The 27,612-nt window shown below is 29.9% G+C and overlaps 1 protein-coding gene across 1 annotated transcript; it reads left to right on the top strand.

Annotated features, from left to right (window-relative positions):
- Positions 1-1,655: 1,655 nt before the first annotated feature.
- On the top strand, positions 1,656-27,113 carry LOC148305852 (synaptic vesicle glycoprotein 2B-like). The gene is made up of 11 exons (XM_088265999.1): positions 1,656-1,930; positions 3,777-3,830; positions 10,876-11,037; positions 15,129-15,291; positions 16,686-16,807; positions 17,668-17,909; positions 20,321-20,523; positions 23,429-23,685; positions 25,164-25,323; positions 26,005-26,132; positions 26,912-27,113. Exons 1-11 carry the CDS (start codon positions 1,927-1,929, stop codon positions 26,965-26,967), a joined length of 1,551 nt encoding a protein of 516 aa, XP_088122125.1. The 5' UTR covers positions 1,656-1,926; the 3' UTR covers positions 26,968-27,113.
- The last annotated feature ends 499 nt before the right edge of the window (positions 27,114-27,612 follow it).

Raw genomic sequence — 27,612 nt, 5'->3', positions numbered from 1 at the left:
ATATATATATATATTTATATATATACAATGTTTTTTATGACGAAAACGATGTAATATTTATTCTGCTATGGAGGTCCTGCGCGTCCTTCCATTTCACTCAGTTCAAAGTTATTGGTCAAGCGGTCAAACGACCGAGGTTATTCATGGTCAGGCGGTAGTAAAATAAATTTACAGGAAATTGACTATATTAATTTGACTAGCATTTACATAAGTCGGTATTTTAGTCATTAAATTAAATAAATGGTCAGTAATCACTATGAATTTTAAAAGCTTTTTATAAATAAAAAAAAACTCATTGGTAAAAAAGCAAATTAACCGATTGTTATTTGATTTTAACTGACAAATTTTTATAAATAATATGTAAAAAAAAATATGGATTTTTTAACCGTCACATTAAAATTATTGATCTAAAAAGCCGTATTTACAATAACAACAAAAAATACAATTTATACCGAAAACTGAGTGCCGAAGATGACGTTGAAATTATTGATATATTTTATTTTCTATTTTTTCATTAATTGATTCGGCAGTAACATTGTGGTAATATCTATTTTTTAATTAAATTTAATTTGATAATTAACATTTTTTTTTAAATCTATCATTGTGACACGTGTTTCGATGCTTTCCGCGTCATTTGTGTGTTCGAATATGAAGCAGAATGCACTGAAATACGCGTCACAGTAGATTTTAAGAAAAAGTGAAATTTTAATATAAAATTGATATTTTATTTTCTTTAAATTGAAAATAAATTAAAACTATTAGAATATAGACGAAACATTTACTTTTTAACGAAGTTAATATTAAGGTTTGAGCATTCCAGGTATGACAACCTGGCACTGGCTGGCTAAAGAGATCATTCTTCTTATTTTCTAAAGTTATTTATGTATAGTATTATAACAATCCTCTAAGTATCTTAGTTGGAACTAATAGAGGTTCCCATCAAACGAGCACTTTATAAAGTAACAAGCTTTCTATATTTAAATGGTGAACGTTAAACAGTGTTTAAAGTGATCACTTTAGTCAGCCAGTGCAAGTTTGTGAACCGTAGGGATTCCAAATTTCCATCGTATAAAAATATATCCTTCATCGCTCTCGACGAACCTTTAATATATGACATGATATATCGTAATTTGGGTGAATATCCGGTGCTTGATTTAATAAATAATAAATTGTTGTAAATACAATATATTAAATTATTTTATTTCAAATAAATAATATTTTTGTGATTTTTTTCACGCTTAATAAAGCGGAGGGCTGTGTTATCGCCTTTCATCACCTTTACTTCATGTGTTAACGATTTAGATAACACTGCGTTTATATGATACAGTGCCCTATGAACCGTTGGAGTATACCGGATAAAGGTTTGAATGAATGAAATAAATAAGTAATTAAAAAGAAAAATTCCCTAAATGTTTTGGATTTAAAAAATCGTTACAGCTGAGATAGGAAATAAACACCACATACCTTGCAAAATGACAAACCAGGAAATAATATAGCGCATGGAGATAAAGACCGTTGGTTTATTTTACAGGTAGCTTTTAGTATTGTGAAAAATTAGGGTGGGGATACCCCCTCCACTAAGAAAACTCTAATGACCACGTGTTATTTATTAGCTAACAATGCATGACTTAAGTTCGCGCAACGATTAATTAATCACTTATTCGCGATGCGGTTCCGTTGACAGTCCACTGCAGTACAGTTACTGACATCTCAATTAAAAGAGATTCATTTTTAAATTTCTTAAATAATTAATAAAATATTTAAAATTTCATCCAATAATGTAAATCAAATGCATCCATAGTGGGGTTTTAATTCAAAAGACTTGATCTGCGCAGATTTTATGCGATGGTGCCAAAATAAATTATAAAAGTGATATTATAAAATAAAACATTTTAATTATTAATTTAGTTTAATTAATTTTACAAAATGGGTAAGTAAGTTTTAATATTTAAAAATTTATGTTTATTTTTGTATTTATTTATAAATACAGTTAACCTTCCTATAACGTTAAGAAAGATATCACGTTGTCGGAGGGAACGTTATAGGGAGTCAATGTTTTAAATTGTATTTTTACATTTTAACCAGCGGATATGACTGAAATGAGTCATTTTTAAGTTAAAATACAATCTAAAAACATTTAACAACTGTAATGTACCCTCCGATAACGCGATACCTATCTCAATGTAATAGGAGGGTTAACTGTATATTTTTTTACAATAATTAAGTAAATTGGTGGGCTGATAAACAATACTTAAATATAAACCGATATTTTCCAACCAAGCAGTAATGTACATATAAATGATGGCAATTTGTACGATTTTTTTTATCTGTTTGATAAATGAAGAGATAGTGCATTATAAAAAATGCAACATAATACAATTATTTTAAAAGTAATTAAGTACTTTTCAGTAAGATTATGATGATGGTGTTAGAATGGTGAAAAGTGAAGAGTTTTGAAGGAGGACTGCTAAGATATTTAGGGACAAGTAATAATTTCTGAAATATTTTTTAAAAATACTTTGTGACAAAATTGTTGTTCCCTTAAAACAACCAGAACCTTCTAAAATGTATCCCCTCAGCTCCTGTTTTGTTGATATATTATATTTTAAACCAGGGGCGGGGATTTTTTTTCTAATGGCCACATTTATTTATCAAAAGGCCACGATTGTAAAAAAAATAAGGCAGTCCATCGACTACTTTTCGAAAAAGAATAAATTCAGTAAAATTGTAATTTTTTCTTCACTTTTTGATATTTCTTTTAAAAACAACAGATTGTGTTACTTTTATTTTAAATTTTATTGCTGTTACTCATATTCCCGTCATGTATTTAAAAAAAATATTAAGATTTGATTTATCAAAACACTAGTAAATAATTTAAAAAATACAAGTTTACACAATTTAAAAGAACAACAAAAACATAAAATATTTTTAGTTCTAATAATCAATATATTCATTATTTCGAGAATACGTTCATCTTAAACTTACTTTATTAAAAATCTTAAAAAAAATAAAACTAAGAAAGTTAAATTCAGTTATTATAACAATGTAACAATAATGAATAAATTGGCTTTAAGTGAAAAATATAACAATGTAATATTTTTCACTAATGGCCGATTTATTCCACAGTTCCTCGATCACGTATAGGCAACACTTATTATTATATAAACTATCCATTATTATCATAAGCTTTCAGCTAACTTATTATAACATATCTTAAATAAGCGCAAATGCAGTTATAATAAATTATAAATAATGTTATATATCACCAAAGTGAAGCTAACAGTCAATATATTCAATAATTGTTATTAAGTAAACCATCCAAAACACAGTATCGTCAATAAGATTCCAGTTTACCCATATTTAAAAATCATGCTTAAAATAAGCATAATATACAGTGTGATATTTTCACTAGAGTAAAGCGTGTAAAATACATGTAGTATTGTACTCGTATGTATATAATAAAAAAGGTTTTAAAATAGATTTTAAAAGTGATGTGTTTTTTAAATGTATTTTATTTATTCAAGATATTCATATGTTTTAAATAAAAATATAAATACGAAATGAAAAATCTGATTAATTAATTTGGACCAAAAGTGTCAAGGTTCAAAATACGGTACATACATAGATTTTTTATACAAATTTTCGTAGACGAAGATAATATGTCAATACCTTGGTCTAAGGGATGATTGAAGGATATAAATAAAAATATACGAGAAAAATATGTATGCATTCAAACAAAATGCTTCTTTAAGTTACAATTAGTATTTTTTTTCTAGGTCTCGACTTCGTTGAACAAGGAGCTGACTTTGAGAATGCTATAACAGCGACAGGTGAGTTTTTGATTATTTATTTAAAATACTAAAATACAATTACAAACAATCTTTAAATATTTGGGAATCAAGTACTTCAATTTCCTACAGATATAAAAAATAGAAGACATTAAATGCTAAAACATAAATTTAATTTATTTTATCCATGTTAATCCAAAATTTTTTTTTAAAAATTATAATAAAAGTAAATTATATTACCAACAAACATAATCAATAAATAATAAGTGTTAAGTCCAAGCACAAGAGATCTGTTTATTGGGAAGAACTGCGTTATTAATTTTAAGATTGTAAATGTAGAAATGTCTAGAAAATGAATTGAATCATAAAAAATACTTTTGTAGCCATATTAAATAAATAAATTAAAGAATATTTTTTTAACAAATATTCTTATCGTAAAACGTAAAATTCTGAGACACGGATTCGACAATTTATGCAATTCCTTACCCTTATAAATTTAAGTACATCATTTTTTCATACTTAGAGACACTACATTATTACGTTCCATTAAATATTTAAAAAGGATACAAAATACCAATCAATGTGTAATAAATCAATAGTTTACTTATGTACTATTAATTACCCTATACTCCAGCATGGTAGCTAAACACGCTAACCATTACACCATGGAGGCAGACAAAATCTATAATATGTTAATGTCACTATGTCAATATTATTGCCTGATAATAGTTGAAAATTTGAGAGATGTCCTAATTTTCGTAAAAAAAAATACATGTTATTATAATTCTTTTGTTTATTACGGGATTTTTTACAAATACTATGAAGATTGATTAACAAGATAATTTTTCGCGTTTTGTTTACAAATGATGTATGCAAGGATTTGAACTAATTCTTCAGACAACGTTTTTTATTTATTTTATCGTTTACCAAGATATGTCCGCTGAGAGCATAATATTTCAAGTGTCGGTATTTGTTTGGTGAGATAAAATTTCTCTCAAAATGGAAGCATTAAATTTCTACACCAAACATTGTGTAAAATTATTTAATCTTTTTTTAATCTTACAGACAGCATTATTTCAAATGGCGTTATAAAATGTTACAGCAAGAGTAAATCAAATGGTTGGATTTTTGTGGATATTTATATCATTTTATTTATAATTACAAATAACAAAATACAATAATGTAACACTATTTAATAATGCATTACTCTTACTACCCCAACCAATATTCCCATACTGAAAAAAAACTGAAATAAAGCGATATATTTTTATTCATGAATATTTTTTGTAGATTTTTTGTGACACATTTTATATAACATGATAAAATAATTTGAAAAATTTTTTTTTTTAAACAGTTTTAATTTTTGAACTATTTTCCAACCGGTTCGAGAAGGACCTTTCATCTTCAGGGGTGTATATGTACTATGAATTACATATCCATCCTTACTGCACATTCATCTGACTGCAAATCAGTTTACTTTCATTCTTCTTTTGCCAACTCCATGCATGAAGGTTGGAACCAGATATAAAAAAAATATATCGGTAAATTTAAATCTTTCAGATTTGTTTGATTCCAACAAGATGATTTTTCCTCTTCTTTATTGTCCACCTCCTGATTGTAATGGTCAGCTCACTCGGTTACCGTGCTGGAGGCCCCGGGTTCGACTCCCAGGGGAGAGGGTCGAATAAAAATATAAGTGATTTTTCACTTAAATATATATTCAATATTGAATAAATATAACAGTTAAAAATCCCTGAAAAAATATTCTGGACTGGTACCTGAAGCGGAGGGCTGATCACCTTTCCTTCATGTGTTAACGATCAAGATGGCACTGCGTTGATATAATGCAGTGCCCTATGCACCATCGGGTGTGGATGAGGGTTTGGTAATGTAATATTTTTCTTCTTCTAAAGCTGACGCCTAGACGACCCGCCATGTGACACTTTTCCCAACGTAAAGCCTAAAGATAAGACGTCTGTCAACTTTATTTGACAACGTATTGCCACTTAAAGGTAAACACGAGTTCTGCTATCGCCATAGATATATTTGCGTTAAACGTCAGAAGCGGTGTAGTCCGATATTATACTATCTACGGTACTTGTTCTGCGTGATTTTATTTACTCCTCATATAGAAACAGTTTCCAAGTAGCAACCATGATTTATTATCCTTTTTTATCATTTTTGCAAAAAAATGTAGTACACGTTGGTGAATAAAAAGTAACACTTTATACGCCGAATCTTGCGGGGTTTTTGGATTTTAAAAGAACTGTTCTTTCATTTATAGGTTCGGAAGTCGCATTGTGGTAATATCTATCTATTTTTTTCAATTTTGTCATTTCAATAACTTTTAAAGATTCGGTCGTGAGCCCCGTAAAAGCCCTGTCTTCCATATTCATCTACGTTAATATATCAAAATGTAAAAGCACCCATCGCCAGGGCTTTTCCATGAAACGTGATGGAACGGCGTTCCGGCATAATTTTTAAGAATATATTTTTTAAAATTTTTAACAATGTTTGTACTTACGTTATAATTCTATTCTATTTATTTAATTCGTCAAAATGATAAAATATGGTATTGTAATGAATATTTAAATTATATTGAAACATAATTTTTTAAAGAAAAAAGCTTGCAATGATGTGAGGTCCGGGACCTTTATTGTTTAAAAAAAAATAGTCCTGCCTATGACATTCCAAAAACACGCGCGTATTCGAATGCTTGTATCAAAATTTCAAAGTAGTGTGTTAATAATTTTAAGCGAAAAAAATTTTGAAGCATAGAACATTTACACTTTTATTTTTATGTAATAGATATTACCAGTAAAACTCGACCAATAATTGAAGATTTTTATTCATAAAGAACAATTTTACGGTACGGTGTTTGACTTTGATGCGAAATGCATCGAAATACGTGTCAAAATAAATTTTAAGATATAGCGACATTTACCAAGTAAAATTTAAATTAATAACAAAATAATTGTATCATTAATTGATTCGGCAGTCATTTTGTGGTAATATCCATACAATTTTAATTGGTAACAGTTTTACATGGTAAATACCACATTTTTTCGAATCAATTGTGTTTCGATGTATTCCGCATCATTTTAGCATACCATATGTAATGTCTGAATTTTAAGATTGTGTCCGTTGAAGGATGAAGAGGGGGTAGAAATTTATTGCTATTTTTATTTATTTTTTATTTTTATCAGTGGGAAAACATCAACCAATTTTATATATCTCGCTTATACCACGGAACCTGAGTAATATTTCACATGCAGCGTTTATATTGCTAAGCAAATAAACAGAGTAAAAAATATTTACTTTGAAAACACACATGCCTACTCATAAACGTCATACATAACATGCAAAGGTATTTACCATCCTAATTTGTGCATACAAATATACACAGGTCTTAGGGAGCCATAAAAATACATCCCAAATGTACGTCACGACCAAGATCACCTCGTTTGTTTGAATTCGTCGTCTCATTGTCACCGCTAATTGTATTTACGGAAGTGATTTTATAAAAACAGGAACTCGGAAAGAGATATTCTTTAACTTGGCACACATTGATGCGCTTCGACCGTGAAAAGAAACGTAGTGCTAGAACATTAATATAACTATCGACGCTATATGCGCTTACGAGAGTATCGATTTGAGAATTTATCATGGTAGGTACAGTATAATAGAATAACAAAATCGAAGAAAAGATAATTTCAACAAAGATGAAGAAGAATATTTATGTCCGGGCATTTACAGGCCTTACGATCTGTCTTTGGCTAGTTTGAGTGATCACTTTATACACTGTGTAATATTCAACGAAAATATATGTAATGTAGTTGTCAATCATGGGTAGCATGGCGAATGTTACACTGTGTGTAAGATGTTCACTTAAACCATCCAATGACAGGTCTTAAGCCTTATTAATGCCTGGAATATATATTCTTTATCATTGATCATTATATACTTATATATAACTAACTAACCATAACCAGGGGTAAGCAGAGAGATAATAGAATGCCACACTAATCTTACTTTGCAAACAATCTTCGCCTCGTCCACATTTATGCATCTCATCATATATAACCGCCAATTATTCCGACTGGTGACCCGACAACTTTCAAAGTTTTGAAATACTTGAACCCAAGTTTTCCCAGGTCTTCCTCTGCTTCTATTACTTACCACATTCGCCTGTTAAATTTGTTTTATTGTTCTTTCTTTGATCATTCGATTTATATGCTCAAATCATCTCAACACACCTTTCTTAATTTTATCTATAATATTTTGTCCTCTATCATTTTTTTACTACACCATTCGAACATCTATCATACATCGTTTTTAAATGTAGTCAATATTATTTTCTCCTTATTAGTTCCCTTTATTAGTTTCCCTTAATATTTTTTTAACTTTTTTTTTGTTTCTCATCATTATCGGCATTTAGAGAGCCAGCATTTCACGTAAAAATAGCAAGTCATCTATCTACATATGATAAAAATCGTCGCAATTAGTAATTAGAACAAATCAAAGTTAAAATCAACAATGCTATCATACGGATATGTTGTGAAATTTCATTAGAAACTAATGTAGTATGTAACATATTTATGCTTAAACAAAATTATTTTTATTATAATACAAATTTATGTTGTTTTTGTTGCTCGAAAGATTAATTAGGAAAAAAAACAGCATAATTATGTTGCAGATTCCCTGCAACATAAGATCCGATTAAAATTAATAATCGAATAATTAAAAAAATAATTGAATTAAACATAGTTTAACTCTATTAAACAAAGTTTAATTTTTAAAATCATTTGATTAATGTCCAATATGCAACTTGATTTTCTTCAAACCCAGGTATCTGCTGTTATCATTAAACCCCGGAATAATTACATTTTTTATTTTTTTATTTTTGTTGATACTTTTACAATGCTTATAAGGGTTATATATTTTTTTTAATCATTACTTATACATTTGTAAAACATCATTATTATAGTTTTACAAATGTTTATATATATGTATATATATATATATATATATATATATATATATATATATATATATATATATATATATATATATATATATATATATATATATATATATATATATATATATATATATATATATATATGTATATTTAAGTATATATATAAATACATTTGTAAAACTATAATAATAAGTAATGATTAAAAAAAAAAATTGACTTAGGTACTCGTACATATTTCTCAGATTACTAGTTTTATATTACTATCATTATACCCGTCTATTACACACCAAGCATTTTGATAATATGTAATAATATGCAATAATCTACTGCAAAATCCATAGGTTATTAAAATAAAACCGTAAAACATTTTTGTTTCAAACCCGTGTAGACTTAAGCCTGCAATTGGCTTTTCTTAACATAAAAAGCTTAGAAGCTCCGCATTTGATAATAAAAATCTTTGCTGATAAAAGTATGCAAATTCATGCCAAAATTGCAGCATTATAAAATTGTTTCCAAAAATAGTAGTTTTAATTGTTTTATATGACAAAGTTGACAGTGTAATAATACTAGAAATTCTGCTCGGTAATATTAAGTTGTGTATGTTGGTATATTGTATTTATGTATCACACATATCGCTCACTCCTTTCAAGAACGTCATAAATCAAAAAACTTGATTTCTTAGGAGAACGTTTTTAACGTTTAATAATATAATACAATGTATTAAAAATAAATATCAAGCTACTTATTGAGCTTTTTATTGTGCAACACATCTTTTTAGATAAAACCTGAAGGTTTTTTCTCCATTTGAAAAATACTTAGTTATTCAAAAAAATAATTAAACAATACCTTTTAATAGGTAAATTTCCAATATGCAAAAAACAACACTTTCTGCCCTGTAGCGGGTAAATATTAAGTTAAAAATATGCCTCTTTTGCTAGGATGTAGTTCATTTTCTGGGCATTGCGAAAACATGCACAACTGAAAATTGACGATTTTTGATTTATGACGTTTTTAAAAGGAGTGAGCGATATGTTGGTATTGTCAACGTTTCCATAATTGAAAGGATTATCAAGTAATTCATTAGATTTATGTTTCTATTGAATTGTTGAGATCTGTTTTCATAACTACTTAAGTAAAATATAAATTAAATCTAATTTTTCATTAACATATATTTTAAAATAATTTTTCAGTATCCTTCTTCAAGGATACGAATATTATTTGATTTTGCGTCTAACTAAATGGTTTTCTTGGAGAATTCATGTACATGACTGTATTTAGATTGCATATAGGTATTTATAAGTTCAGGAATATGTCCAACTCCAAGCACTCTAGGAATTGCTTTATTCTATTATTCTATTTTAGACTGCAGCGTAGATCCTAAAATCGGATAAGGGTAAGAAAAGGAGTTTAAATATAATATCTTGATAACAATCCTTTAACAGTTTGAATCCCGGAATTTGTGTTTAAAGATGAGCACACTCGAAACACTTCGTATATTATATATTGACATTCTATTCATTATTTTAAATAGTTCAATACCTACCTCATATTTTATTATTTTTTTAAATTTTAATTTATTAAATAAAGTTACATAATTTTTTTTGATAACATTACTATATATTTATAAATATAGCAAACTTATAACTTAAGCTTCGCTGTGCCTCTCCAAAAAAGACTGAGTTCTTATGCTTGGAGAGCATCTTAGACTCGAGGTTAATTGTTTAATTTAATTAATGGTACAATTGTACCTATTTTTATTTTATTTTAAATTTTTTTATTTTTAAAGATTTACATGTAATGGGTATTTTTTTTATTCGGAAGAATTCTGATATCTTCGATTTTTTCAAATATTTTTTCAGGGTGTTTATTACAGTATTTAATTGCTTAGTATTAGAAGTTTTGTTGAAATTGTTTAGTTTTATATTTTGGAGTTGCAAAATCATTTTGGAAGATATATATTTTTTTTAATTGAAATATTTGTCAGTCACCCTTAAAAATTGAAAAATTGCTATTTTCTTAAAAATGGTTTAAAAATGGCTATGTTTTGGACTCAAAATTTTACATTTCATTATTTTTATTCTTCTAATCATTCTCTTTTTTCTACAGGTTTTGGTAAATTCCATTACCTGCTGCTGACGATATGTGGACTTATCTACGCAAACACGGCCATCGGCATCACCATCGTCTCCTTCGTACTTCCATCTGCACAATGCGACTTCCGTATGACATCAGAAGACAAGGGCCTCCTCACCGCTACTCCTATGCTGGGTAAATATTAATAAAAACTATTTTATGGAAATTATATTTTTTCGCAAATTTGATGCATGCATATAAGATTTTTTTGATATATTTTATTAAAAAAACACCTATATATAAATATTTTTTTTAAAGATATAAAGATCTATTTTATTAAATAAAAGCTTCTTGTAATTTATAGCTCATACATAATATACTTTATGTTAGCTTTACTCATTGAAATATTTTGATATTTTTGTTTTCTGTAATTTGTATTTTATATAAGCACTTTTAATCTATTTATATCTATTTTTTTATATGTATTGTATTCTTACTAGTACTTTTTATTAAAAGCAAAAATAAAATCTACCCACACAGGCCATGCCTTTGTGGGTAGATTTTATTTTTGATTTTAATATATATATATATATATATATATATATATATATATATATATATATATATATATATATATATATATATATATATATATATATATATATATATATATATATATATATATATATATATATATATATATATATATATATATATATATATATATATATATATATATATATATATATATATATATGTATATACCTAAGACTCCTGTTCGTGCAGTGTACAATACTCGTACGTTAATCGGTAGACTTAATACTTTTATCCGCATAAACGATTAAAAGTCATGCTATCAGCAGAAACATTCTTTAAAAATATATACCTACGAATGAAAAGAGTTTAAGCAAAATAGCCTGGTAAGGTCCATTCTATATAAAAAATTAAAACGATCCATCCTATAAAAAAAACAAAACGGAAGAAAAAAAAAACCATCGCATTGGACTTATCGACAATTATGGTAATTTTTATTACATGCATCGCGTGTTTGACATTTTAAGCGAGTAAAAGATATTGATACAATTTTGGTGTACAATTGAAAAATGTATCGTAATTATCAAATGAAAACCTTTTATTAAATTGACGTTTCATGAACAAACCAAAGCAAATAGATATTAAAAAAAGTCGGGTCAGGTTGTGGTCCCGTATATATATATATATATATATATATATATATATATATATATATATATATATATATATATATATGTAATAAAATACCTAGGTACCTACCTATACATTTTATTAAGTACTTACAAATAGTACCTACATACATAAAATAGTTCTACCACCAGATGTCGCATGCATCGCACAGAATAAAACAAAAGACTTCCGATAGAAAAAATATAATATTGTTAACTGTCAGAATCAGATAGATATAAAAATTATTGTAAAGATTAATTAAGAATAAACTTTTATTGTCGTTTCTTTAATTACATAGCAACACATTGTTTATTTTATTATTATACACCCACTTAACATATTATTTACACCCAATTTACAAAGAAAAATATTACCACGTTATATATATATATATATATATAAATATATAAATTTTCAATTTAAATTTCATCGACGTTGATATGAATATGTATTAGTATCGATGATTATTTTTTTTTAAAGTTTTTTTTAAACTTCCTCTCTCGAGTCGGAGTAAAATAAAAATATCGATCTAAAAAACTAATGCCAATGCTCAATTAAAGATTAGTTCAGTTACGTTGCGTTAAGTTCGCAAAATATTCTGCGAACACACGCAACTTCATCAAATATTTTTGTCACGTAGTTCCAATAAAACGTCGAAGAGGCAAGGATGAAATCGATTCAGTGTTTATCGACAAAGAACTTCTTGCGTGAATAGGTCATTAGATGAACGCACGGAGCTTAATTGATTTAGAGGTATAATTATAGATTTATCACTTATGTTTCTCAGTACACGGGACATATTTTAATTGATGCTTTATATTCAAATATATCAATATATGTATAATATATCAGTAAAATATCAAAATATCATGCATCCATGCGTGATTTCTTGTAGGTCTGGAGATGCGGTTTGTGCATCCACATTTTAAAAACGACTCTAATTACAATTTTCTAAAATGAAGATTATAATAAATTTTATAGTACAAGTCAAAAATTGCTGACTACAAGGAATGAAGTTGTTTATAGTTGCTGGGTTCATTGCCAAATATTAAGCAAGACAGGCTTAACCCTCTCGTTGAGTTACACATGTGAAACAACACACACAGACAACGAATGTTTAAAAAAAGTGAATACAAATTCTACTCGTTGGTTCAAAATACTACTTTCGAAAATATTGTTGATTGAATTTACTGAAAGTTTGTGGTATTTTTAATTTTTTTATTCATTTTTAATATAAGGTATGAAGCATAACTTTTTGCAATAAAAGCTGATTAATTATGTGACATTTCACATTTTATATTCTTGAGTAACTAATTTGTGGTTGTGTACATATCGGCCAATGAGATATACCGACATTGTATACCTCATATTAACTGTAAGCGGTTTCATGCCAAATTATTTTGTCATTCATTTTAATAAAATATTACAACAAATGTATTACTAATTACGTAAATCAAATTTATTATAGTAACAATTTTCTATAAGACCAACTTGTGGAAACCGAAAATCTGCATTGAGCATATCGCATCCGTAGGGTAAATAATCCAGTGTCCGATATAATAAATAATAGTTTTTTGATTTTATTTTTTGATATCTCATCAAAGATGAAGAAGAATATGGAAGTCTGGGCATTTACGGGGCTTACGACCGTCATAGGCTGGTTTGAGTGATCACTTTACACACGTGTGACACACTCAAAATGTTGTAAATAGTTTTTTGACATTTCAACATAGATGAAAAAGAATATGGAAGTCATTTACGGGGCTTACGGCCGTCATAGGCTGGTTTAAGTAAATGCCCAGACTTTCATATTCTTCTTCATCTATGTTGAGATGTCAAAAAATTATATGAAAAATAACTCCTATAATTGGAGATAATCCAGATTTGTAAACAAGTATTTGGACACACTGGACAAGAGAAAAATCTGTGCATCCCTGGGCATAATACATGGTTCATCTCAAATTGAGACACACTTCATAATGATTATAGCTCTAAAAAAATTACTTTCATTAATTTATCATCGATTCAACAATTTTTTAGTGCTTATCTTAATCTGTTTAAGACATATCGCCAATGTAAGTATGATGCATTATCGAAAAAACCAATAATCGATTAAATCACTCCATTGTTTGTTTATTAAATCCACCTTAATGCTATAATGGGTAATACGGTGTCAATTTTATCTATCACTACGTCCTTCAAAGGATATATTTAAGTACCGATAGTGTCATTGATTAAATTTTTTTTTAATAAAACAACTGCTCAAATTAGCGGCATAAAAAAAGAAAGTCATGTTTTCTGGTATGTTATCAAGTACAAGTGGTTACCAAATATGTATAGTAAAAGTATATATATCGCTCACTCCTTTCAAGAACGTCATAAATCAAAATATTCGATTTTTCAGGAGAACGTTTTTAAAGTTTAAAAATACAATACAATGTATTAAAAATAAATATCAAGCCACTTACTGAAATTTTACTGTGCAACAGATCTTTTTAGGTAAAACCTGAAGGAGTTTTTTTCTCCATTTGAAAAATATTTAGTTTATTTAAAAAAAAAAATTAAACAATACCTTTTCTTCGAAATGCAAAAACAACACTTTCTGCCCTGTAGCGGGTAAATATTAAGTTAAAAATATGCCTTTTTGCTGGAATATAGTGTATTTTCTGGGCATTCCGAAAACATACACAACTGAAAATTGACGATATTTTTATTTATGACGTTCTTGAAAGGAGTGAGTGGTATATTTGGTAACTACTTGTAAAAAGAGTCATTATATGTACAAGTATAAGATGGTTGGTGTTGATATATTGCTAAGTACAAGTAGAGTCACCAAATATACACAAGAAAAGTATGGTCAGCATTGGTAACTTACCAAATACAAGTCTCCAAATATGTATATGTATAAGTATGGTCAGTGTTGGTATCTCACCAAGTATAAATATAGTAAGCATTGGTATCTTACCAAATATGTACAAGTGTAAGTATAGTCAGAATTAACAAGTACAAGTGTAACCAAGTATGTGCGAATATGCATAAGTAGTAATATCAATCAGTACAAATCATCAAGTCATTTTTTACAGGAATGGTGCTTGGGTCGTATTTTTGGGGATGTTTGGCTGATACCAAGGGAAGGAAAGTGGTCCTAATAGCTACTCTACTCCTCGACGCGGTTTGTGGCCTGGCTTCATCCGTTTCACAATTCTTTCCCCTCTTCATGTTCTTCAGATTTTTCAATGGGTTTGCGTAAGTAATTTTTGTACACATCTCCATTAATTTATTGTTACACATTGTTATCTCCATTAATTAAATTATATGAAGAGTTTAAATAAACTTAACATTAACATCAGAACATTAGAACCGCTTGGAGACAGAGGGTTAAGGGTTAACGATCAAATATACTTTACTTATTTTTGTGCATTTGATACTTACCTATTTTTCAGTTTGATTTTACACATATTCATTAAGTTTCATTTTAACATTTCTATCATTTTATATATATCCATTCTTGGGAAACATAACAGAAAAAAAAGAAAAAGGAACATTAAAAAATATAAGACTTAGACTAAAAAAAATGAACGCGTAACAATCTCTAACGAATTACTCAACGTCGATATATGATAACAAAGTTTACATAGAAACAAAAAAAAGTAAAAATACGATTTTTATTTGTGGAGATCATTAATTTTCTTTGTTTAACTCAGATAACAAATGTTATTTATAGATGTGTATTTTTAAATTCTCAATATTAATTACAATGTCTGATTGATATCTAAATACTTGAATTGAAATTGATGTTTGATTACCATCTCAAGTGATTTGTTTTATTTTCACAATACCATTGAACATTCGACTGAATCATGCTAAACAAAAATATATTCAAAACCTAACTATACATGCAAAACTTAACTAATAATCTTCACGTCCCTTCTCTACAGGAGTAGATAGGGAGAATACAAAACCTAACCATATATACAAAACTTAACTGATAATCTTCACGTCCCTTCCCTACAGGGGATATAGAACGCCACACCAATCTGTACAAACAAATTTCACCTCCTTTATATTCATGCATCTCCTCATACATTTCCGCCGATTATTCCGACTCCTGACGTTTGAAATACTCTGCTTCTATTTGTAACTACATTTGCCTGATAATTTATTTCACTGTTCTATCTGTCCTCATTAGATTCACATGCTCAAACCATTTAAAAACACCTTTATTAACTTAATGATAATGCTCATCTTAGTCTTGAATTATTTCCTAATATCACTATTCCTCTTAATTTTATTTTTAATGTTTGTTTAAACATATTTCACTTATAATCTTTGTACCTACTATGCATTAGATAGATCTATATTAATCTATTTAAAAAACCTGATTTTGGATTTGCCAGTATTCATCAGCAAATTACTTACACACATTACACACCTTTGACACAAGCTCCTGCAGGTTATTTTTACTATCAGACTAATTGATAATTTTAACTCCAATATTTAATATTTTTATAAAATCCTTGTCTGCATTTTTCCATAACTATTTATATTTTAAACCTAATTTGTTTTTACAGACATTTATTATTTATTGAAAACTTATCAGAATAAATTTTTCATTACGTTAATTGTATTTTTTCGTTTAGGGTTGCTGGAGCCATGGGAATCTGCTTTCCGTACCTGGGGGAGTTTCAGCCTACCAAATACAGGGAGAAAATTCTTTGCTGGATGGAAATGTTCTGGACTGTAGGGATTATTATTTTACCACGTAAGCATGGATTGATGGAGAACTCCGTATTTCTTTTATAATATTATAGAAAAACTCTTGTATTTAATTTAATATTTCAACTATAAATAAGAACTTACTCGTATGGCAATAAATTTTTGAGGACGAGTAAAAAATAGCAATCACGAATACCATTCTCTTTCTTCTATCTGCTATTCCTACTCTATCCCCTTTCTCATATATCAGAAATTTTCTTCACGTCATCTACTTGTATATCTCATCAGATAAAAGTCGTTTATGTAATAATCTAAAGAGCGGGACTGATCACCTTGCATTAATCATGATGATCAAGTTAACACCGCAAATAATTAAGGATTCTTTTTAAAAATGTAACAAAATACTTTTTTGTGGTTGTATGATGGAAAATGGTGCTTTAGATCATATTTAAATATTGTTTATATCCCTCATACTGTTGTTTGGTCGGAAAAAATACGTTATAGCAATAAGGCCAGCAATATATGTACATACATTCTTTTTGTAACAATATTTTGAGTTACCATAATATGTGAATAACTTTTTACACTAGTACCATATACGTATATTATCCAAAAGGGGATTCTCATATAATATATTATCAAGTAAACCAAAAAAAACAAAAAAAAAATTAATACGAGACATTTACAGGCCTTAAGACCTGTCATCATTTGGTCGCTGTACCTCGTGTTCCTGTACATGACAAAAAATATCAAAACGATTTATTTTAATAAGGAATCGTTTCGTATGCGATTTCACTACCGCCGTCTGAAAAATTCTTTGTGAAAGTAAAATCTCTTCGGTTGTATAACCATTTCATGAACTGAAATAAACAGATATTAATTTGGTTGATATTAATATCTTTCTAGTGATCGCTTGGGTAATAATCCCAATAAGTAACATGAGAATCCAGACGGATTTCTTCATCTTCGACTCCTGGAACCTGTTTGTTGCCGTCTGCGCCATTCCCAGCCTCCTGCTGGCCATCTGGCTCTTCGCCTTCCCCGAGAGCCCCAAGTTCATGATGGAGTGCGGTGACTACGACGATGCCCTCAACGTTCTGAAGAAAATCTACAAACAGAATACAGGGGACAGCGAGGACAACTATCCGGTAAAAATATTTCGACTTTTTAAAGTAATCATTGCTAACAACATTGTAAGTGTGTGTAGACAGGCGCCTTGGCTTAGTTGGGTAGACGCTCGACTCCGAAATTGGAAAAAAAAATCACGAAATATTTCTTTTTTATTGGTCTGGAAGTTTGTATTTTTCACATTTACCTTGCTTATTCTTACTGTCCTACATACAGACAAGCCTCTGAAAATAGAGGATATGTGGGTTATTTCCATAAAAAAATTATTGAACACAAATCTCGGCTGTCCAAATTTAAAACACAGTAAGGGACATTTTTTTGTAGTACGTTTTTTTTGCATTTATGGACTAAGTAGAGTCTACTTAGTCCAAAAATGCAAATAAAACGTACTACAAAAAATGTCCCTTACTGTGTTTTAAATTTGGACAGCCGATCTGGGTCTCTCCATTTAGGATTGATTTTAACATTTTGACATCTCAATAAGGATAAAAAAGAATACGGAAGTCTGGGTATTTACGAGGCTTATGACCTTTATTATGGTTAAATAAAAATCTTTCTCAATCCAGCCATAGATGGCTGTTGAGAACTTAATGTTGAAGTTATGAGTTATAAAAATTAAAGTATGTTACACGTGAGTAAAGTCATCACTTAACCAGCCTATGATATTTAATGAAATTTGTAATTATTGCTATTTTTCTTTATGTTACTTCTATTCGTTTACATGAAGTTTTGTACTGACATTTCTTGGTGGAACTGGATTTTATATAATAAAATAACAACTTTATAGTTTTTTCCACATATATTTTGTCTGATCAGTAACCGAGTTTCGTCGTAATCATCATCGACATTATCAGACTGGTGTTATGCTAGACGAAATTCTATGTCACATACACAACAAGGCAGTTACTACTTCTATTCCATTGTCTATTATGTATTGGAATTGGTTATCCATTTTTGGAAATAACTGGCCATCAGATTTTTTTTCAAAAAGATAAATATTTGTGTTTTTATTGTTTACACAAATATTTCCATTTCATACTATTTCTGTGAGCCTAAAAGGTCTCATTATAAGAAATAGGTATCAAATTAAGGTAAAGTGGGTTCGAACGGAGAAACTCTGACTTAAGAGTCCGCGGCGACACTAACCGCGGGACCACAACCCGACAGCTTTGGATCAATGAATTCACAAATTGGCCAAAGTCATTTTACTCGTCGGTAAAAGACGAATTTGTGTATTTATTGATCCAAAAGTCCAGTAACCAGTTATTGTATTACATGTTCAATAAATTACCAACCAATGTGTTACATGTTCAGTAAATTTTACTATGTATTATTTACTAATCTAATCTTATTAATCATAATTGTTGTTATTTTAACAATTACTTTTATTATATCTATTATTACATTTTCTTAGAATACAATCTAGTTAGAGTTTTTAGATTTTTTTTTTTAAATATAAAGATATTAATACGCGACAGTCATTTATGGATATCTGCATTATCATTATAATTATCCGATAGTAAAATGCAAATATATAAATAGATTTATGACATCATGAAGTGTTTTTAAGCAGTAGTTTGTATTTGTAGGTCCTTGCGAAAATATCACACATTACTCTGAAAAAGATCCTCATCAAAAAGATCCTTATGAAAAAATATCAAAATGATATCAAATGAATCAGCCACAATAAGTAAATTTAACGACTTTCACATTATTTTTGACATCTCAACAAAGATGAGGAAGAATATGGAAGTCTGGGCATCTACAGGGCTTACGACCATCATAGGCTAGTTTAAGTGATCACTTTACACAGGTGTAAAATTCATGATTGGCAACCACACTACTCAAATTCTTGAAACTTCTAGATATATTGATCATACTTGAAAAACAGTATGCGAGTGTCCCATATTCTTCTTTATCTATGTCGAGATCTCAAAAATAATGAAAAAAAACAAATTGGAGATAATTCAAGTTTGTGAACAAGTTTTTGGACAGACTATTTTTTGTAAATAAATGACTTTCATTATCAAATAAAATTATTTATAATTTTTTTATACATTAAAAATTTCATTGTAAAATCGATTTTAAAATAGATTTAGCAGGATTTTCCTTCCTGCTAAATCTATTATTTTATATCATACCCGTTTTTTAAATCTCTGAATGTTTTTTAATAGTTTTATAACATAAATGTGGAATTGTTTAATTGGCTTTTTATATAACGTAACTATTTTTTGTTAATGTAATGTAATGTTTATTATTGTTCATGTAACTATTGTTTATTATATCTTTTTTATATTTAAGCTGTACAATTCCCGAATAAATAAAATAAAATAAAAATAAATACAAAATATATAAAATAAATTTAAAAAACATATTTCATTCATTCTTATGTTTTAAAATGTGTAATGATAATTTTATCAAATTTTACCAGATCAAAAGTCTCCGAGAGAAACAGCGATCAATTTCGGCAATCACTCAACAGTTCAAGTCTGTCAGAAGTCTCAGCATGAGGAAGCCTAAGGACATAAGGAGGCTGTTCTCGGAGATTTGGGACCAGACCAAGGCGTTGTGCAAACCTCCCCACCGCAAATATACCATCCTCACTTGTCTCATTCAGTTTGGTCTGACAACAAGGTAAGAAGAAGATTGTGTCGAGTTGTGGTCCCGTGGTTAGTGTCGCGGACTCTTTAGTCAGAATTTCTCGGTTCAAACCCTCTCTACCAAAATTTGATACCCATTTCTAATAATGAGCCGCTAAGGCTCACAGAAATAGTATGAAATTGAATAGAATAATAAAAACACAATTTTTCTCTCTAAAAAAGGCGTTGTGCAATCATCCCCACAGTAAACATATCAATCTCACTTATCTTATTCAGTTCGGCTAGCAAAAGGTTAGAAAAAGTGTTGTGCAAACCTTTTTATCCCAAATACACTTTTTCTCATTTGGCCCAATACACGATAAATCGCAACTTATTTTTTTTTTAACTCGGGTTACATTTGACAAAATCGAATTTTTGCTTAAAACACCGTTATTGTATTGAAAAAATAAGTTTTTCTTCGAAATCAATAAATGCTTTTGAAAAAAAACAGTCATTGAAAGGCAAGGGAGTTGAAAAAATTATATATTTTTTTTCAATACGTATTCTAAAAAAAAAGTCAAATTACAATAAATATATTTCTTGAATCGTTCCCAGAGACACAACCGGTTTCTACCGCATCCAGATTGCGAGTAAGGCCTTAAAAGACATAATAAAAAACTGAAAAATTAACCTAAGGCAGCTTGTGCACTACAAGGAATTTTACCGTCCGGCAGTCCGGTGTTGAAAGATAAAAGCGACTACGACAGTTTAGCGTGATCGAATTTACGCGCACCGTGATCACGCACCGATCGGACACACCGATCATCTGTTTTGCTAACTGAAGTGCCGGACGGTAAAATTCCGTGTATTGCACAAACGCCCTAATAATACGAATTTTACTTCTAATATTACTTACATACATACTTATATACTGAAAGCATCTTCTAATTGTTCTTACTCGCGTCCACTTTATATGGTGCATAAAGCACCGCATCGTATCGACGTAGTGGTGCATCACCATACCTTGGTTGTTATTTCCACGAGTGATCAAAGCAAGGTGATCAGTCTTAGGCTTCAGGTATTCGTCCGGAGTGATTATTAAATAAACATGAGATTGATAAATAATTGTACTTAAATTTTATTTTAACCCCCTTGGGAATCAAATCCGGAACCTCCGAACGAAAAACAATTGCGCTAATCACTAGTCCCTTCGCCAAAACGTCTGACGTTGTAAAAAAGATTAGAATTATGAATCATTAATAATCATCGACGTATATTTGTGATTATTTGATAAGCGTTTAAAAATAATTTAATTACTTAAAATAATACTATTTTATTCCTATTTATAGTACATCCGACAATCTGACATTGTTAGAGAGATAGTATTCGATATAAAAATAATTAATATTTTAAACAATGATAATTAGTAACAGAACAAAGATAAAGATAAAATCTAAATTGTAATGATATGAGTGATGAAATAATAACATAAATGATCATCATTACTAAAAACATACTACTTGAAATTTTTCTGATATTTAGTAAAATTTAATCACTTTCGTTTCCAAAATTTACGGAAAACCATTTTTTTACCACAATTAAGAGGATCCTTTTACGTATTTTCTTATTTTTCCTCCGAACCAATCAACCATTAAACCTGAGACTCTGCAGTCGCACTCGTTATACACCACAAAAGACTGCTTTGAACCAGGAGAAAATCCAGGATTTTTTGACACCAAAATATAGGCGTTTTTTTTAAAGATGCGTTTTGCATTTATTCTTGATATTGCTTATTATGTACAAGGTTTAAAGATCCTTAAGTGGATTTTTGTGGCTTCTAAAATTTAAAAAAAATGTTTCATTTTAACCTGTGTTGGGAACAGGAGAAATGTTCTAGTGTGGGCAAATCAAGAACTTCTCAGCATTTGCTCATTGCTGAGAGGAAACCACCTAAAACTCCTCAGGAGAAGCGGGACTGTTGACTGTCGTCAACAGACCTTCCGTTCCACTATTAGAGGGTTCAGCATTTTGTGTACTAGCTTGGTTTATGGTATCAATGTCCTTCACAATTTTTATCGTGTATGTTATCACATCTCGCGACAGTTCTAGATGAACTATCACGGATCCGATGTCGGATAGGTCCTCGTCCAGGCTCTTGCAACGCGCCTCCAGCTGTTGTCTTTGGAAAATGGTTTTGTGTTGTTGATACTCATGAGTGCCGAGGACACATTCAAAATACGACATATCCGAATGATGCGACCTTTGAATGAATGTGGAACAAACAAAGATTGTTTGATATTTTTATTAATTGATTCAGCAGTCACTTTGTGGTAAATGAAGCTGAAAAACGTGCAATGTATGGAACATCTGTGGTGTTATCAACACACGTACAACTGTCGATCTCGGAGAACTTGAAATGATGAAAATTTCAACGTTAAATATAAAAAAAATTACAAAAATATTAATAATATTAGTATATAACCACTCACCGAAATTTTTATGAGTACCGGTTTCGAGCCTACTCGTATTTTCGTCAGGACAATCACTACCACAGCATGCAAACAATACCACCCTTCACCACCATGTAAAATGGCTCGTAACGCATGTTTGTGCTGAAACCTTAAGTGCATGTTGGTCTTCGGGTCGACCGAAAAACGCACGTGTTACACATTTTGTGTAGTTTTATGTGTGTAAATGGTGCTATGGTAGTGAAGGATGGTATTGTTTGCATGCTGTGGTAGTGATTGTTCTGACGAAGAGAGGGGTACGTCTCGAAACCGGTAGACATAAAAATCTCTGTGAGTGGTGACATACTAATATTATTAATATTTCTGTAAAAAAATAAATAATTAAAAATGATTTACCACAAAGTAAATGCTTTAAATATTAATAATATTGAGAATTTGTAAAAAAATTGATTTAAAAATAATTTTAGGTTGATTCAATTTCTTTCTTTTTAGTTATTACACGTTGATGGTATGGTTCCCCGAATTGTTCAACCGCTTCGAGGAGTTTGAGAGCGAACATCCGGGAGAAACTGCTTCCGTGTGCGAGGTATCCGGCATCGTCACCACTCCTGAAGGGGTGGACGTATTCTGCGGCGATCCTATCAAAGACTCGGTGTACATGCACACACTCATCATCGGCCTGGCCTGCATCCCTACCAGTCTGCTCCTGCCTCTTTTTGTACATAAGCTAGGAGCCAAGTTCTTCTTGAGTAAGTTTCAATCACTAATTATTATAAATAACACTCTCGTTACCATTCATCGTTCACTATGTGCAATACCACTTAAAACACTACTTCATGACTACCTACTACTACTACTACTACTACCATCACGCCGTTTCCCAGCAGGGGTAGGCAGAGAGGATGGAACGCCACACTCTTCTGTCTTGACATGCACTCCTCGCCTCCTTCACATCCATACATCTAGTCATACATGCCCTCCCATTACGCAGACTTTTGACACCGCCAGGTTTTAGGTTCTGATTGATCTGATCGTGCCAAGTCTTTTTCGGTCGTCCTTGTTCTGTTTTCCCTCTCACATTCGCCACATATATTTTCTTAGTCATTCTCTCGTTATCTATTCGCTCCACATGTCCATACCACCATGACTACTTCATACTTCATGACTACCGATTTTGGAATAATCATTCCATCATCAGATCAAATGTAGACTGCATTACGCAGTCCATATTTGACCTTAAAAACACTACTTCATGACTACCGGTTACGGAATAATCATTCCATCATCAGGTCAAATGTAGACAATAATTACATAGTCTACATTTGATCTGATGATGGAATAATTATTCCGAAATCGGTAGTCATAAAGTAGTGTTTGCAAGGCTTTACCCGCAGTTCAGTAAGTGTCCGTCTACGGTAGGAGTCACATGTCTCTTTTTTCCCATTTTAAATGCTTAACATGCATTGTTAACTTTGTGGTATGTTAATATAACACTCTCCTTATCATTCATCGTTCACTTTATGTAATACCAGTAATCAATAAACCGGTACTTAATTTTCTTTAAACCCAGGTAACATTTAACGTAATTTTTTTTCTTAACACACCGTTTTTTAATTGATTTAAAAAATGTGTGGTTTTGAAAAGAAAAAAGTAACAGAAATGTAAGGAGTTAAAAAATATATTTTCAATGTTTATTCTAAAAAAAAAAACAAAATATGCATTCTAAAAAAAGGGCATGTAGAGACGAGTGGCTCCTAGCGTAGCCGGAAGCGTGCTGAATTCTGTGATTGCAATTTAAAACTTAAAAACACTACTTCATTACTACCAGCTTCGGAATAATCATTCCATCATCATCATCATTCCGTCAAATGTAAATTAATTTTGTCGATTAATTTTGTAGTCGACAATAATGTACATATCGTAGTCATACAGTTGAAAGTGACCAAGTGCATTTTTTTACAAAAACCGTGATAATTAACTATTTGATATCTTACTAGCTTAATATTGCCCTGAAAAAATCCCAAAGGATTTTAAACTTGGAAGCATAATATATTGATTTGATAAAAATGACTGACTGCATTGGTGTTTATTTTCTTGCCAATCAAAAGTGACTTAAATGGGGCCTCCTGAACATTTTATGTTTTTTTAGTTGGTCACTTTCTCCTGTACGACTACGATATATTACTCTCTTTTCAACGTGCGAATGAGTTTTGTTTTAAATTTACAGTTAGCAGTTTAGTGATAGCTGGTGCTGTGACCATTGGACTATACTTCGTGCAGAATGGGATGCAGAACTTGGTGTTGTCATGCGTCTTTGAGGCTTTGACGTCACTTGGCATCAGTCTCGTGTATTGTGTGCTAGTCGACTTATTCCCTACAAACCTAAGGTAAGTCTTTAAATATTTCTATTTAATATCCTTCAAGGCATCCTTCTAGTGTTTGTTTTATGCCAGAAAGCATTTCATATACATTTTTTGACATGTCAACAAAGATGAAGAAGAATATAGAAATCTGGGAATTTACAGGGCTCACGACCGTCATGGGCTAGTTTAATTGATCACTTTACACACGTGCAACATTTACCAATTCTACGCATGATTGACAACCATACTATTCAATTTTCAGGACCCAATAAAAAACCTTTAGTTTATGTGTATTATCTATGTAAAATGCATATTTTTTTTGTAAATTTAGTTAACCACATTACTAACTTTTTGAAACTTCTAGATTTATTGTTCAAACTCGTGACACAGTTCATGTGAGTTCACTACCGACATCTTTATTGGAATAGGAAAAGCTTTTATTGAGCAAACTCTCTTTCTATTTATTTGTAAGGATTAAGTTCACATACTTGAGCCCCACCTGAAAACTTATTTTCAATTTTTTATATGGCTTATAATTTGACCAGTTATTTTATTTACAGCATTTTGAGTGCATCCAAATACTCGTTCATAAATCTAGTTGATGCAGGAACAAAAATTATCATAAATAATGCCGTTTTCTTTTATTTTTTGATCTCATATACTTAATTTCTTATAAAATTACTTATTCACATGTTATTTTATCAGGGTGATGGCTGCTGCACTTTCGCTAACAGCTGGTCGAGGTGGAGGATTGATTGGAAACCTCGTCTTCGGATACCTGGTCGATCTCAACTGCGTCATTCCAATTGTCTTATTCTCAGCTATGTTGTTAGGTGAGTTTAACTAAATATATGTAGTTTTTACATGGACATCAATAACGACACGGTTTTGGACATGGTTGGATGTGGTTTTTACATGGACATCAATAACGTTTTGATTAATTGAAAGGGTTTTTACGCAGTACTTGTTTAACGACACTTTAATTTACCACCCTTAGTCCTCGAACTAGAATAAATTCATATAAAAAGTTGAATTTTATTTTTGTAGTCAATTATGATAAAATTATAAATAAAACACTTGTTTTTGACACTTGAGTATTATATTTTAACAACTAGTTCGGAAGCTATAGATGCTTCTATCTACGGGTTTGAATATAAACAGTTTACATGCAAACTGGTAAAAAACAAGTGTTTTATTAATATTTTAATCATGTCTCTTACTACAAAGTGAACGCTGAAACAATAAATATTAAAATAATGATCATTTGAAAATTATCTTTTACTTTTCGGTTTATTTTTAATTATTTGATATTGTATTTTGTGATTTAATATTTACGTAAATCGTTAGTTAAAAAATACCTTAATTTTCGGGCAACTTTGAATGGCTTGAAGCTTTTTTTTATTCATCAATATTTCAAAGGTATTCCTGTGTCTTTGTAGTCAGCAGAAATAGTAGTAATATGGCAGAAAACCTCCAAAATTGCTATTTGAAATGCGTCAAATAACTTATAATTATAACTAAAATAGGTTTGACAAATTTTAACCAACTCTCAGGTGTTTCATTTCGTCTATTAAGTGATCTGCTTACTATTGTCGTTATTATTTGTTTCCAGTGAGCGGCCTCCTGTGCATTCTTCTTCCGAAAACAGGAGGAGAAGCTTTGGAATAAGCGAACATAAGATATTACAAAATCTCCGGAGTAATCCACCAAAAATTATTAGTCTAAGTGAGATCTACTGTGTAGGTTGCAAAATTGCTAAAATCACCCGTGCTTTTGTTAATTTTTGAAAATTTGAAAATGTAGGCATGTTATCTAAAATATGTATGTATAGAATATATAGTGAGTTCCATTAGACATAAAAATCAAAATCGTCTTCTTAATCTTTCCTCACAAATGACTTGGCGCTCGTTACTTAGTATATTTATTATACCACAGGGGTCACTTTCTAACTTATTCAAAGGCATTTATTTAAAAAGAATGTAATTTTAGATTCATTCGAGAGATATGATTACTTTAAACACATGAAATTGAATTTTTAAAAATTCATATTTTCCATTTCAAATACATTTCTTGTAACTATTGCAAACACAGTTCAATCCTTGGGGCTTTTGGGTTTTTAATATTTTAAATATCTAGTCCACTGTTATATTTTACGTTTTTCACACACGTTGTACAGTAAATAAAAATATTTAAATCGCACAATTTTTTAATGACTTAACAAAAAATTGTATTCATTGGGGATTGTTCTTCGTATTACACAATCCATTTCAAGGGATTGATTTATTGTAAAACATACATGTATTATGTTGACAG

Source organism: Brachycentrus maculatus, unplaced genomic scaffold (assembly GCF_059751285.1).
Source record: "Brachycentrus maculatus isolate JH-2025_06_01 unplaced genomic scaffold, ASM5975128v1 h1tg000260l, whole genome shotgun sequence".
NCBI lineage: Eukaryota > Metazoa > Arthropoda > Insecta > Trichoptera > Brachycentridae > Brachycentrus > Brachycentrus maculatus.
Note: the sequence above shows the minus strand (reverse complement) of the source record. Positions and strands in the feature narration are given on the sequence as shown.